At 47.2% G+C, this 14816-nt stretch overlaps 1 protein-coding gene across 6 annotated transcripts; it reads right to left on the reverse strand.

Moving 5' to 3' along the window:
• Positions 1 to 6922: 6922 nt before the first annotated feature.
• Positions 6923 to 13336, reverse strand: LOC119291340. Of its 6 annotated transcripts, none has more exons than XM_037570088.1 (8): positions 12536 to 13334; positions 12203 to 12304; positions 11819 to 12127; positions 11561 to 11726; positions 11219 to 11447; positions 10830 to 11041; positions 10595 to 10753; positions 6923 to 7199 (listed from the first exon to the last, which is right to left on the reverse strand). In XM_037570088.1, exons 1-7 carry the CDS (start codon positions 12592 to 12594, stop codon positions 10601 to 10603), a joined length of 1230 nt encoding a protein of 409 aa, XP_037425985.1. In that variant the 5' UTR covers positions 12595 to 13334; the 3' UTR covers positions 6923 to 7199; positions 10595 to 10600. The 6 variants fall into 6 exon arrangements, with proteins under 6 accessions (XP_037425985.1, XP_037425984.1, XP_037425983.1 ...); XM_037570087.1 differs by having other exon boundaries at positions 6923 to 7194; positions 10589 to 10753; XM_037570086.1 differs by having other exon boundaries at positions 6923 to 7194; positions 10561 to 10753.
• Positions 13337 to 14816: the final 1480 nt, after the last annotated feature.

Here is a 14816-nt window from a genome sequence, read left to right on the forward strand (position 1 = left end):
TGCTATACTTGGTTCCTACTGGCTTGTTGTTACATGCTTCGGCATGGCTTGTTGTTACATGTTTCGGCAAAACGTTGAGACCGGCATCCTTGCGCCAAGGCGCGATCTTGATCTAGTATGTATGAATCTTGTCGCCCTGCATCCTATAAGCGCTCCTGTTCGGTGCCTTCAGCGCACGAACAAGTTCCCGACACCCATGCGACCCCGCTTTTGGGCCAGTCCAAGAAGAAGGAAATTGCTCCCTGGTCGCTCGATGCACATGTTCAACAATTTTGGAAAAAACATTGAATTTGAAAAAAGATCATCTAATTTGAAAAAAATTAATAAATTGTGAAAAAAACATCAAATTGCAAAAATTCCATCAAGTTTGAGAAAAAAGTTCATCAAATCTGAAAAAGTTCATTGATTTCAAAAATAAAAGTTCATTGAATTTAAAAAGTTCAAGAATTTTGAAAATAATAATAATAATAAAACAGTTAAAGAAAAGAAAAAGAACTTAAAGAAAACAAAAGGGAAAAAATAAACAAAAACTGGTCGAGAAACTGAGGCTTTCTGCAAACTGGAATTTGTCCAGCGCACCAGAGAAAACCAGATTGGGAAGCTTGTGGAAGCTTCCAAAAACCATGGGCTTTCCACGAACGGAAAAGAAATAAAACAGAAAAAGAAGTAAGAAGCCACACGTGCTAGTTGTCCTAGTGGCTTCTGCGGTTTACACTTGCGGAAGAGATCGCAACTTCAATTACGAAATCACTAATTAAGGAATAATTTTTGCGGAGATCACTTTAACTTTCCCAGGTTGCGACAAATGGTGCGCTGCATGTGCGCTACTTGTCGCAACCTGGGAGTTTTCCTTTTTTTCGTAGATCCGTTTATTCAAAACGTTTTATCTCTTAAATCGTGCGTCCAAATCTCGAATCGCTTTCGTCGTTGGATTCCTCGCGTTGAGATCTTCAAAACTAGATCCCATGTTGATAGGTTTTGAGGAGCATTTTTTTCACGAAAAAACCGGACTAAAAAACAGACGAAAAAAGCGAACCGGGAACACGGTTTTTTTCCTTTCCGAAAGAGGAAGGCTCGTGTCTCTAACGAAATCACAACCGTGCCTCTCGCGGAAGCAAAACCGTGCCTCTCGCGGAAGAAAAAAACAGAAAACACATTTTTTTCCCTTTCCGAAAGAGGCACACATGTGCCTCTCGCGAAAGCACAACCGTGCATCTCGTGGAAGCAAAACCGTGCCTCTCACGGAAAACAATAACAGAAAACGTATTTTTTTCCATTTCCGAGGAGGCACGGCCATGACTCTCGCGAAAGCACAACCGTGCCTCTCGCGGAAGCAAAACCGTGCCTCTCGCGAAAGAAAAAAAACAAAAAACATGTTTTTTTTCGTTTCCAAGAGGCACGGCCGTGCCTGTCGCGAAAGCACAACCGTGCCTCTCGCGAAAACAAAACAGTGTCTCTCGCGAAAAAATGTGTTTTTTTGCGCAAAAAAAATATTTTTTAGAAATGTTTTTTGTCAAAAAACTAGGGAAGACCGGCGAAAAACCAAAACGTAAAAAAACCCAAAAAACCGTTTAAAAAGCCGAAATCGCGTGCGAAAAAATAAAAAACAAAATCCAGAGGGAGCGCTCAGAGCGCGACACGTGGCGAATGGCTGAGAGCGCGCTAAGTGGCGCTGATCGTTGAGAGGCTCCCAAAGGATCGCTCGTTAATTAGTTGCTCCCGTTCAATTATGAGCGAGCGCTTACTTTTATTGCAGTTTAACAGAATAAAGAAAAAAAGACAAATGGGCCGGCCCAGCAAGGAGGGGTGTGCGCGCTCATTTGCAAAATGCATACGAGGCGTTTGGTTGGAGACAGGCACTGTAATCAGGATACCCTGTATTAGTGAAATCATTAGTTAAGGAGTACTAGTTACAAAAATCACTCACACCTTTTCAGGTTGTGACAAGTGGCACATTGCTTGTGCACCACTTGCCGCAACCTAGGAGTTTTTTCTTTTTCCGTAGATTCATTTATTTAAAACTTTTTATCTCTTAAACCGTGTTTCAAATCTCGAACCATTTTCACCGTTGGATTCCTCGCATCGAGATCTTCAAAACTACATCCCATGTTGATAGGTTTTGACAAACTTTTTTTTCACAAGAAAAACCGGATGAAAAATCAAACCGGGAGCACTGGGTTTTTTCCTTTCCAAAAGAGGCACACCCGTGCCTCTCACGGAATCACAACCATGCCTCTCAGGGAAAGAAAAAAAGAAGAGAAAACACTTTTTTCCATTTCCGAGGAGGCACAGCCGTGGCTCTGGCGAAAGCACAATCATGCCTCTCGCGAAAGCAAAACCGTGCCTCTCACGAAAGAAAAAATAAATAAAAAACACGTTTTTTTCGTTTCTGAGAGGCACACCGTGCCTCTCGTGAAAGCACAACCGTGCCTCTTGCGGAAGCAAAACCGTGCCTCTTGCGGAAGGAAAAAAACAGAAAACACATTTTTTTCGTTTCCGAGAGGCACGGCCGTGCCTCTCGCGAAAACACAACTGTGCCTCTCTCAAAAGCAAAATCGTGCCTCTCGCAGAAAAAAAAACAGATAACGCATTTCTTTCCGTTTCCGAGAGCTGTGACTCTCGCGAAAGCAAAACCGTGCCTCTCACTAAATTAAAAAAACGCGCTTTTTCGCGCAAAACTTTTTTTTTTCATTTTTTTCAAAAGTTAAGAAAGACCGATAGAAAACCGAAACGTCGAAAAAACAGGGAGAAAACTGTTTAAAAAGCCGAAAACCGTGCGACAAAAATAAAAAAACAAAATTCGGAGGGAGCGCCCAGAGCGCAACACGTGGCGGGTGGCTGAGAGCGTGCCAAGTGGAGCTGATCGTTGTGAGTCTCCCGGAGAAGCGCTCGTTAACTAGTTGCTCTCCTGTATTAGGTGGCGGTTTGACCGATTACATGATTTGTTTGGTTCAGCCAAGATATGTTTTGCCATTTCAATGGAGGTGAGAGGGAAGAGGAGAGGCTGGACGATGGCATAGTGGTTGTCCGGATTTAGTTCTCTGGCTACTCGGCTATGTTGTTGCCTAGTAGCTTTTGCTTTGTGCATTGTTTGTTTCATGGTGTTGCCAAACTGTTGGCTACTGTTGATATTGATGGCATTTACTCCTTGTTTATCTGCTGTCCGCAGCCATGGACTTTGCAATGCAATGAGTTGTTCAGCCCGAGTTGTATGCCAAAGATGCCTATCTTGCTGGACTTGCTATTTAGTTGGGATTTTGCTTTGAGATGCCAACACACTGAACCGAAGGATCTCGATGGTGCCGAGTGTAATCGAAGACGCGAAGTTGCAGTTCTGAACATGGTTCTCCTGGTAGTTTACCAGGATGTACATTGTAACCACCATACAGATTCTTGCACTAGTAAATAGTACATTTGTTGTACATTATTCCTTCTTCATGAATGTAATTTTGGAATGAACAAGACAGCTTGATTCTTTGTTGAATAAAATTGTATTGCTATTCTGCATGCGATTCTTCCCGACGTGTTATGCTGCCAAAATTTCTAGTGAATATCCCCCGTCTTGTCAAAATCTAGGCCCTTTTTTGTGAAGATTTCAAACCACGGGGTGGCTTGCCGCAATTACTAGACCCTTTCTTGTGAAGATCTCAAACTCTAGGGGGGTTCTTGAAAAAAAAACTATGCCCTATTCGTCTTCCTCTGTCCCTTTTCCGGATTATCTCCTAGACACACTTCTTGGATATGTGGAAACTGCGTGTGCTTGGTAGTTCAACTATATCGACTCGCTCTTATGAAAGTTACCAAGTAAATATCTCATTGTAAAAATCATACATGCTCCAAGCCTGCCCAAAAATAAAAAAAAATCAGAGGGAACGCCCAGAGCGCAACACGTGGCGGGCGGCTGAAAGCGAGCCAAGTGGCGCTGATCGTTATGAGCCTCCCGAAGAAGCGCTTGTTAACTAGTTGCTCTCCTGTATTAGGTGGCGGTTTGACCGATTACATGATTTGTTTGGTTCAGCCAAGGTATGTTTTTTCCATTTCAATGGAGGTGAGAGGGAAGAGGAGAGGTAGGGGTCAGGCGTTGCTGCTTTGGGTTCGTGGCGGAGGAGAGGGCGTCGAAGGGAGGTCGCCCGCGTTGCTTGTACACGGCTTGCGATGGAGGATTGGTTGTGCAGCGGCCGGCGACGTTCTCTGCAGAGGTTGTGCACTTCACCCACACCATGGATTTCACTCCAATAGAACTTGTCTACCACATGACTCTCCTACCGTACATCTGACACGCCTCTATAGGTCATGCCATGGGGGAGGCACCTCGGCCTATGCTAGATTCTTGACACTGCCCACCTAGGGCTATGCCACCTCTATGGCTTAAACTTTCCCTTCCAAGACACATTCATTTCTAACGCGTGTAACCATACCTGCCAAGGCTCCCAGGAAACGTGAAAAAAATACAAGGTTGTTGTTCCCACTCGCCTGGCCCAACCCAACTCACTCCACCCTTCAATGAAGGTTCCTCCTGTCTCGCTTGTTGTGAGATATAGGGGCACCTGAAACCATGCCAACCTGCATGAATATGTATGAATCTTGTTGCCCGACATCCTATGAGCGCTCCTGTTCGGTGCCTTCAGCGCACGAACAGGTTCCCGGCACCCATGTGACCCTGCTTTTGGGCCTGTCCAAGAAGAAGGAAATTGCTCCCTGGTCGCTCGATGCACATGTTCAGCAATTTTGGAAAAAACATTGAATTTGAAAAGAGATCATCAAATTTGAAAAAAATAATAAATTATGAAATCTAGTTTGAGGAAAAAGTTCATCAAATCTAAAAAAAGTTCATTGATTTCAAAAATAAAAGTTCATTGAATTTAAAAAGTTCAAGAATTTTGAAAATAATAATAATAATAAAACAGTTAAAGAAAAGAAAAAGAACTTAAAGAAAACAAAAGGGAAAAAATAAACAAAAACTGGTCGAGAAACTGAGGCTTTCTGCAAACTGGAATTTGTCCAGCGCACCAGAGAAAACCAGATTGGGAAGCTTGTGGAAGCTTCCCAAAACTATGGCCATTCCACGAACTGAAAAGGAACAAAACAGAAAAAGAAGTAAGAAGCCACACGTGCTAGTTGTCCTAGTGGCTTCTGCGGTTTACACTTGCGGAAGAGATCGCAAGTTCAACTCTGAGCGAGCGCTTACTTTTATTGCAGTTTAACAGAACAAATAAAAAAGACAAATGGGCCGGCCCAGCAAGGAGGGGTGTGTGCGCTCATTTGCAAAATGCATACGAGGTGTTTGGTTGGAGACAGGTAACGTATTGGGCATTCTAATCAGGATACCCTGTATTAGAGAAATCACTAGTCACAGGATATTGTTGTAAAGATCACTCACACCTTTTCAGGTTGCGACAAGTGGCGCACTGCTTCTGCACCACTTGTCGCAACCTAGTAGTTTTCCCTTTTTTCGTAGATTCATTTATTTAAAACGTTTTATCTCTTAAACCGTGCTTCCAAATCTCGAACCATTTTCACCGTTGGATTCCTCGCGTTGAGATCTTCAAAATTACATCACATGTTGATAGGTTTTGACGAACTTTTTTTTCACAAGAAAAAACCGAACCGGGAGCACTGGGTTTTTCCCAACACAACCGTGCCTCTCACAGAACCAAAACGTGTCTCTCGCGGAAGGAAAAAAAAGAAGAGAAAACGTGTTTTTTCCATTTCCGAGGAGGCACGGCCGTGCCTCTGGTGAAAGCACAACCATGCCTCTCGCGGAAGCAAAACCGTGCCTCTCGTGAAAAAAAAATTTAAATATATAACACGTTTTTTTGGTTTCTGAGAGGCACGGCCGTGCCTCTCGTGAAAGCACAACCGTGCCTCTCGCGGAAGCGAAACCGTGCTTTTCGCGGAAGGAAAAAACAAAAAACACATTTTTTTTTTCGTCTCCGAGAGGCACGGCCGTTCCTCTCGCGAAAACACAATCGTGCCTCTCTCGAAAGCAAAATCGCACCTCTTGCGGAAGAAAAAAGAACAGATAACACGTTTTTCCCTTTTCCGAGAGTCATGGTCGTGACTCTTGCAAAAACAAAACCGTGTCTCTCGCGAAATAAAAAACGCACTTTTTCGCTCAAATTTTTTTTTATTTTTTTTTCAAAAGTTAAGAAAGACCGGTAGAAAACCGAAACGTCGAAAAAACAGGAAAACCCCGTTTAAAAAGTAAAAAACACGTGCAAAAAAAATGAGAAAAACAAAATTCGGAGGGAGCACCCAGAGCGCAACACGTGGCGGGCGGCTGAGAGCGCATCAAGTGATGCTGATCGTTGTGAGCCTCCCGAAGAAGCACTCGTTAATTAGTTGGGTATGCATGCAGCACCCCATGACTCAACAATCTGCATCCCTAGCTGCACAAGACAATTGGGTATGCATGCAGCACCATATGACTCAACAGTCTGCGGCCCTAGCTGCTCAAGACAATTGGGTATGCATGCAGCACCGCATGACTCAACAGTCTGCAGCCCTAGCTGCACTGTTGCACCAACTCATCCGAGGTCACCCACCCGACGTCAAGCCAAGGCATGGCAAAATATATATTTCTATGTTTTTTTCTAATTTGAACTTAAGTTTAAAATGCGCGGCCAAAACTTTTATGTGGACAGTTTTGAGTTTTTTCATAATGTTTAATTAAGTTTATGCGCGGCCAGGTTTTTTCCAAACAAGTTTAGATGCGGCGGGCGGTTGGGTTGCACCAGTAAGGGGACATCCAAAACCGGCGGCCGTCCGTTTTCCGACCAAACCATTTGGGGTCTAGTGTTGGAGTTGGCCTTAGTTAGAGAAGATGAGAAAATTGATGTGCAACAAGGAGGTGGGTTGCACGGTTCTTTCAGACAGTCAAATGAAAGGGTTCATTGGTTTGAGCAGGGTCAGAAACTGGATATTCACTGATAAGGTTGAGATGTGCATTCGATTCCAGTCCCCTCATAATATAAAATCACACCAAACTTCCTGCAGCTAGGCAGTTCAACGACAGTATACACAACAAGTCCAAAGCAGATGACATGGAATACATGCTAACGGTACAGGGACGACATCATAGATGATGGTGCACAAAAGTTCAACTTCTCAAAGAGGACTGGAAATGAAAACCGGCAGTTCTGACAATGCCCCCAGCATATATTGCTATGCTGTCTTCGCCATGTTGTCAGGTCCCTGAGCGGAGACATGAATAATGAGATTCATGGCCAAAGAATATTAACTAAACCATAAAGAACGGCTATGCCTTTGATGGTTAGTTCAAGTTCTGGAAATAGTGCAACAACATCAAAAGAGCTACTCCCTCCGTTCCGATTTACTCGTCGTGGTTTTAGTTCAAATTTAAACTAAAACCACGACGAGTAAATCGGAACGGAGGGAGTATGAAGGAAACAAACAGCTCATCAATTGGATTTTTCGTCTTTTGGCAATTAGGCATGTACTCCCTCCGTTCCGAAATATAGGTCTTTGTAGATATTCTAATGTGGACTACATACAGAGCAAAATGAGTGAATATACACTCTAAAATGCATCTACATACATCCATATGTGGTCCATAGTGAAATCTCTATAAAGACTTATATTTAGGAACGGAGGGAGTACATGATAGAAAAAAAACTGAGCATAATCCTAAAAGGAGCAACGGTAGGGTGGCAGAAATTATGAAATAACACATGCTGGGAGCATATACTTTCATTTCTAACAATGCATCCTTCTTCGCTATACTTCAAATGAGAAGTACCAAGAGTTCAAAAGCATTGGTAGTTCATCTATCATAAATGACACGAGTGCTTAAATCATCATGAACAACAGCAGCAAAGCCTTTCAGTCAGTCCCAAAACAAGTTGGGCTGCAGTGTTGACATATCCAAAAGTCCCAACCAGGAGAGTACAGAGATAACGCGTGAACATGCCCGCGACGGGCGACCCCGCGGTGCCGACGCCGGGCTGATCTCCTTCCTCCGGCCTCCCCTGCCTCCGGCGGCCCCGGATCTGGAAGCTCCGCCCCGTCCGCTCGCCGCCCATCCGAGCTTTGCTCCTCGCTGTGCTCGGGTAGCCCGTGAGGAAGCTGTAGGATCCCGCGTCCGTGACGGGCCCCATGTCCGCGGCGGCTGCGCCGTCATCGTCGGCCGCTCCAGCCCAGCCGCTCACCGCCCCTGCTCTGGCCGCCGCACTCGCCGCGGCCTTCCTCGCCGGCCGCAAGGCTGGACCGGCCGTGCAGGGGCGCCTTGTCTCCGCGCCGACCAGCCAACCTCCGCCGCCTGCCGAGAGGATGAGCTCTCGCGACCCTGACCCCGCGCCCCTTCTCCAGCCCCCGCTGGCGGCGGCCACCTCGGTCCCACCGGCCACCCTGCCAGCGCCTCCGACCCCTCGCCCGCGGCCACTGCCTCTAGTCTGTCGGCTCCGGGTGGAGAACGGCGCGCTCTCCCCGAAGGCTGCAGCGGCTTCCACTCCGGCTGCACTATGAGCTCTCTGGCTCAGCCGCCCGCCGCCCCCGCCAGCCTTGCCGGCGCCGCCTTCGACCGGCTGCTGAAGCCACCGGCGACGAGCCCCATCGGCACCCCACCGCTCGATCCGGATCAGGCGGATCTGGGTCCCGTCTCTCGGCCGGCTCCGGCTGTGCTCAGCTCGAGGCATGTCCCCCGTTGCTCCTTCATCGACGGCGAGGGGGGAGTGGTGGCTTCTCTGGACGCAGTACCTACCGCTTCAGCTCCGCAAGCCGTTGTTGCAAGCAACGGGCTCGTCGTGCCTCCGGTGCGCCCGAGCCGTGGAGACTGGCGAGGATGTTTCGACCGGGTGGTGGCGTCGACAGTTCCTGTGGCTCCATGCGAGAATGCGTTGGGGGGCTGGCGGCTCATCTCGAGAGAGCGCCGCTTGGCTCCTGCTGCTTTCCATTGCCCTGTTGTTAATGTGCGACGTCCCCCTCCGGCGTGGCTGAGAGACAGGTGTTTCCGATGCTTGTGTCGAGGTCATCGGGCATACTCCTGTAGGGATCCAATTCGATGCACAGATTGTCTTCGATCCGGCCACATCGCCCGCTTCTGCCGTGCTAAGAAGCATGTTCTCCAAGCTTCGCCGCTCCAATGTCCTACTCCATCACCTGCATCCACCAGTGACATCTCCAAGACAAATGTGCAGTTCCAGTCTATCTCGACTGAGCAAGTCGGGTTAGTGGAGGAGACAGAGCTGCTTCGCATCGAGCTTTATGACTGCCTTGCGCGAGTCGGGAGTGTTTTGGGGAGGGCGAAGGCCGCTCTCGCCAAACTAGAGGTGGTGCCGGATGTGTCTTTGCTGCCTGAGCTTCAGATTGGGCTTGTGCCAGATGTGTCCCTACTACCTGAGATCCAAGTTAGTTTTGCCGATGGGGAAGCATGCATGTATGGAGATCTCTCCCCTCGTGCTACATCCTGTCGGTTGCCGTTGCCTGTCGTGCCAATTGCTTCTTGGGGTGAAGCTGTTGTCAAGGTCGTGGCTCCGATGCTGCAGATTATGCCTGAGCTGCAGAAGATTTGTGGGGAGCCTACTTCGCCTATTCGATGGTGCTTCCTAAGGAGATGGGGTCGCTTGTAGGGTGCTTAGTGTTGCCAACTGCGACCTCACCATCGTCGATGGAGCCCATTCAGCCGCTCGACTTTATGGACAGTGGAGGTTTGGATGCTGCTATTGCTCTCTCACCTGAGGTTATTGGCCAGGTGGCGTCTGTGGGTGCCGAGGATGATGAGGTCGGTCCTTTGGCACCTAATCCTGAGGAGCTGAAACCCATCCGGTCGCCCATCTTTGACTGTGATGCTATGTTGGCACGTATTGACGAGGTGGTCTTTGTGAAAAAGCTTGGCCGCTTGCTCGCCTCCTTGGATGCAGCTTGTCCTGGGTCTGGCAAGGCGGTTGCTTGCCTCCTAGTGGAAGAGGGTTCTACGGGCAAAGTAAAGAAGGTGAAGAAGGCTCTCAGGGCCATAGGCAAGAAGAGTGGCGCCATTGGTAAAGCGTCAGCGGCTGTTTGATGGAAGATACTCAGTCCCGCCATCCTCCATCTCCGTCTGGCATCTTCGTGGATTTGGTGACGTCCGATGTATTCAACCTTGGTTCCGTTGGGAGTCTCTTTGAGACATCGAAGTGTGAGGGTCTGTTTTGTTACATGTTATGCCTGTTTGTCGGGTTGACCGTGGGGTCATGGAGTTTGTTCTTTAGTGAGTAGTCTGCATGTGGTCTATATGTATTGGTTTTCGCCCGGTTTTCCGTTAATTAACTGGGCAATTCTCTTCTTCTTAATTAATCGATGAGGCAAAGCTTTTGCCTCCGTTTCGAAAAAAAAAACAAGTTGGGGAAATTTGGAAACTATTGCCCTTACACTTGATAATATGTCAATACCATGCTAATCCACAACGTGATAGGAAAGAACAAGTGCAAAAATTTAGATCCAGGCACTAGGTTGATCAACTAAATATTCATTGACCATGCAGAAAACATGCAACTGTGCAGATTGTAAGAATATACTATATATAAATCACTGAGGATACTACCGAGAATTGAGATTAAACATTACCTAAATCAAATCAAATTTATCTATATACCTAAGGGGACACTCAAACCAACTGACGCCTAGCAGGTACAACGTATTTCACCCTTCCCTTGCCATCCTCTCTCTTGGCCAAACTAGCATCCTCTCTTTTGGTCGAACAACCAACAGGCATTCTTGTACCATTCAATTTTGCTAGAATAGGAGGATTGTCAGGGCACTGAAGGAGAAAAATAACACTTCAGTAACATTACTAACCATAACAAATGCAAACTGCACAAGATATAACATTATACCTCGTACATACTTCTTACTGTAGCCTCCTCATACGCGAGCCTATCCTCCTCATCCTGGATGTATGCAGGTACATCCGGGCCAGGGGTATCCCGCCGTGGATCAAAACCAGAACATGGTGAGTACCGATAAGAGTGGCCACCTTTGTATTTATCAACATCAACAGGATGCTTCAAATCAACATTTCCGTATCTCATGCAACCATAGCATTGGCCTTAGGCAACAAAAAAAAAAGTGTAGGCAGTCACTACATATGGCTGAGCATGAAACTAGCTTAGATATTTATAAACTGTAGGAAAGCTCAAGAACAGTGGATGAGATGAAGGGAAATATGACACAAGGGGCAACCAAACTGTATGAACAGAGCATAATCTGAAGTGGAAGAAAATACCATTGTCATTAGGTTCAACCATGCAGAAACAACTGAGCACATATTGTACATCTTCGCCTTTTATTCGTGTGACTTCAGCAAAGAACACATTATCGACGCCACTCTGAAAACCATCATCTCCTTTCGTTTTTGTAGTCAAATTGATATGATAGAACATGTTGACAAGGCGGCCCTCCCTCTCATAAATTTCTCGGAAGCTCACAACATCATCAAGTTCATATGCAAGATCCTGAAAAGAGGGCATGGATTGAATCAGCAATTAGTACATGAATATGAGACAGTTAAGACAACCCTGGTAGCATGACAGAGATTGAGAGCAGGGAGGAGGGAGAGAGAGCAAACCCCAAAAAGAAGGTGATCTTCATTGTACTTGTCCAGTAAAGCTTGAGCCAATAGGCTGACAGTCTCAAGCTTTGGATTGCTTTTGGAGGACATCTTTCTTGTGCCATCAGGCCAGTAAAGGGCATGCCGTATCGCAATCTCCGCCTGCGGAAGCCCATTTGTGTGCCTATTTCAGGTCAGAGCATTCTGTATGTTAGTAGGTTGTAAATTCTGTTATGATGGAAACCCAAAATCCATGACAAAGTTGAGAAAACTCACATTATTGGAGCACGCAGGTGATCAAGATGGCGATCGATAGCATCCTCAGCTTCCTGCAAGCTCTGGAATGGCCCACCCAGGCGAGGATACGTGTGGAAAGAACCCCCATGATCTAGTCTGATGAAAAACTGTATAGGCCAACCTTCAAAAAAACAAGCCAAAATATGCTGAGACGATTGCGTTGGAATTGGCACGATGTCATGAGTTGCCGCCTCTGGCTGTGTGGAGTAAGAGGAAGTGTTGGTGTTCTTTGGCTCCAGCAGCGGTGTTTCCACTGGCCTAGACACATCATGAGAAGGGTACTCACACCTGAAGTGGAAAATGGTCAGACGGTTAGTAGACAACCAACTTTTAATCTGAAATAATTTAACAAGATGCACATACCAGGGAGGCAGTGATGGATTGCGGGAAGACCAGATTTCCTCCAGCAAATGGGACGTTTCAGGGTCAGGAAAAGGCATTTTTACAAATGCTGCATGCTCACATCTGAAGTGGAACACATGCTCAATGAGTTGAAGAATAACTTAATCTATCACGGGAGATGCATAATACATGAAGTTGAATCGACAATAGAGCACCGAGAGAAAGAAAAAAAAAGAATCGTTTTCTCTTCAGTATTTATCTATATACTGCTACCTCCCAGTATTCCTAGCATGTATAAATCCCGCGTAGGGCCATGTTACTCGAGAGACAGTCAAGGCGCGATAAAGTTCATACTGTGGAGGTTGCGGCTGATCGTAGGGCCTGGTCTGGATGTCGGAGCGGGTGACTTCCATGCGTACATCTGCTACGCGTTGAGATATCTCATCGACGTCCGTCAAGAGTTCTCCATCCCCGTCAGGGTAGACACCGGTACCGGAAGACGGGATGTCGGAGAGGGCAGATTTCCTATATACATCTGCTACGCGTCGAGGTATCCCATCAACATCGGTGAAGAGTTCGCCGGCCCCGTCGACATAGGCACGGATTTCTCGGCCGTCGGGAAGACTTATCCTAAAAGTGGGGCGAGGTCTGCCTGGAGGGTAGGGGATGGGTTTGGGTTGTGGAGGCTGCAGCTGACGGTGGAGGGGAGCGGAGGGGGTTGGATTGTGGAGGCCGCATCTGATGGTTGAGTGGAGGGGATTGGAGGGGATTGGGTTGTGGTGGCCGCATCTGATGGTCGAGCGGGTCGTGGTCGAGCGGGTCGTGGATGCCGCCCCTTGTGGCGAGCTCGACGGGCGAGATCCTCACGGCGACGCTCGTTCTCCTGACGAGCTGCGGCCATCATACGGTGCAAGGTGTCGATCCAGATTTCTTGGAAAAGTCGTGGTGGCCGGCCCTCGGATCCGCCGGTGACAAGATTCCCATCATCGTCAGTGTAGACATCGATTGTTTCGTCATTGGGAAGAACTACGGAATGGTAATGGTCGCCGGGGCGGCGAATGGGCAGCATGGGGGGCGGCCGGGAGGGACTAGGGTTTGGAGATTTGCTGTGGGGAAAGAAGAAGATGGGCGAGGGGAAAAAGAAAGAAAGCTTTCCTGGCGAGACGAGGGGAGAGAAGGTTTTTCTTTTTATGTGATTAAGTTTTTTTTTGAGGGGTTTTTATGTTTTTTTTAGTAACTTTGAGGGGGTTTTATGTGATTAAGTGCAAGGGGAAAGAAGCGCTATCCACTGGGCTTGGCAGCCCATCATAAGGCTGGTCATAGTGGGGAGTAACTTAGACTAGTAACATACATATGTTACTAGTCTATATTACTACCTTCATAGTGGGTAGTGTCATAGGTGTGGTAACATAGTTGCCTTCATTTATTACTTTGTAGACTCATTATACATTGGAAACCGCTATGTGATGGTAACATATTATGTTACTCTATTTGCCTCTCTCCTCATTAACTACTTGTCACATCATCATTTTTGCTTATGTGGCATCTATGTTACTACCTATGTTACTCCCACTATGACCAGCCTCAGTCCAGTCCAAGTAAAGAACACCACTCCCCTAAAAAAATCTAAATAATAAATATTATATGTGTGCACGAAGCACTTCCGCCTCTGACATAAAAAAAAGTCCTCGCCAGTCCCAAGAGCACGACGTGGCCGTCGTCATGGAGGAGGGAGCCTGCAAGCTGCAGAAAGAGGCCGAGCGCATCGGCAAACGCTGCCTGGAGGACGTCGAGAGGGTCGAGGGAGACCAAGTGGGCACGGAAGAAGCGGACGGTGTGAAAGGAGATGTCGAGCACGTTGCAGTCGGCGTCGAGGCCGGAGAGCGACAGGGACGACGCACGAGGCTGCAGCGTCGGGGGGAGCCTGGCGCTGTCCAGGACTCACAGGTGCAGCTACGGCGGTGGCGGGGGCGGAGGCGCCAGTGTCTCCATACGGAGGACTGTGCGTGCGGGTGGCACCCAGCGGGAAAGATAGCCCGCGCTGTCACGACAGCAGGCGATGGGAGGGAAGGACGGAAAGAGCTCACTCGTGGCAAATTTGCAAAACCCCCTCGAGTCTATGTAGCCAAATTTGTATTAGGGATCGTAGGTGAACCCTTTTGACAAGTTTAGGGGCCGTATTTCAGATATTTTAAGCTACATGGACGAAAGTAGGTTCCAACTCAACTTCAGGGACTATGGGTGATTTTTTTCTTTTTTTATGTGATGAATTTTTTAGCGGTTTTTTATGTGATAAAATTTTTCTGAGAGGTAAACCAATTTTTTATTCAGCAAATACCTCAGATTGTGGGATACAAGTCTGATCATGGGATTGGCCAAACCAGATGTGACCAAACCTAAAGAAAGAAAAAACTTGGCTAAACTACGTCCAGCCGACCCCAGTCGACGACGAAGAATAGATAGGGTAGTATAGGATATATTTTTTGCATGCTTTGTATGGATTTAGGTGTTGAAATATGAGAAACTCAGACGCAGACCGCCTAATTTGAGACGTGGCCGGTCAGTGTCCGCGGACGCGTCCGGACGCGTTTGAGGAGCTGGATTTGCAAAGTCCAACCAAGGCATGTTTAGTTTT

The sequence above is a fragment of the Triticum dicoccoides genome, chromosome 4B (assembly GCF_002162155.2).
Source record: "Triticum dicoccoides isolate Atlit2015 ecotype Zavitan chromosome 4B, WEW_v2.0, whole genome shotgun sequence".
Lineage (NCBI taxonomy): Eukaryota > Viridiplantae > Streptophyta > Magnoliopsida > Poales > Poaceae > Triticum > Triticum dicoccoides.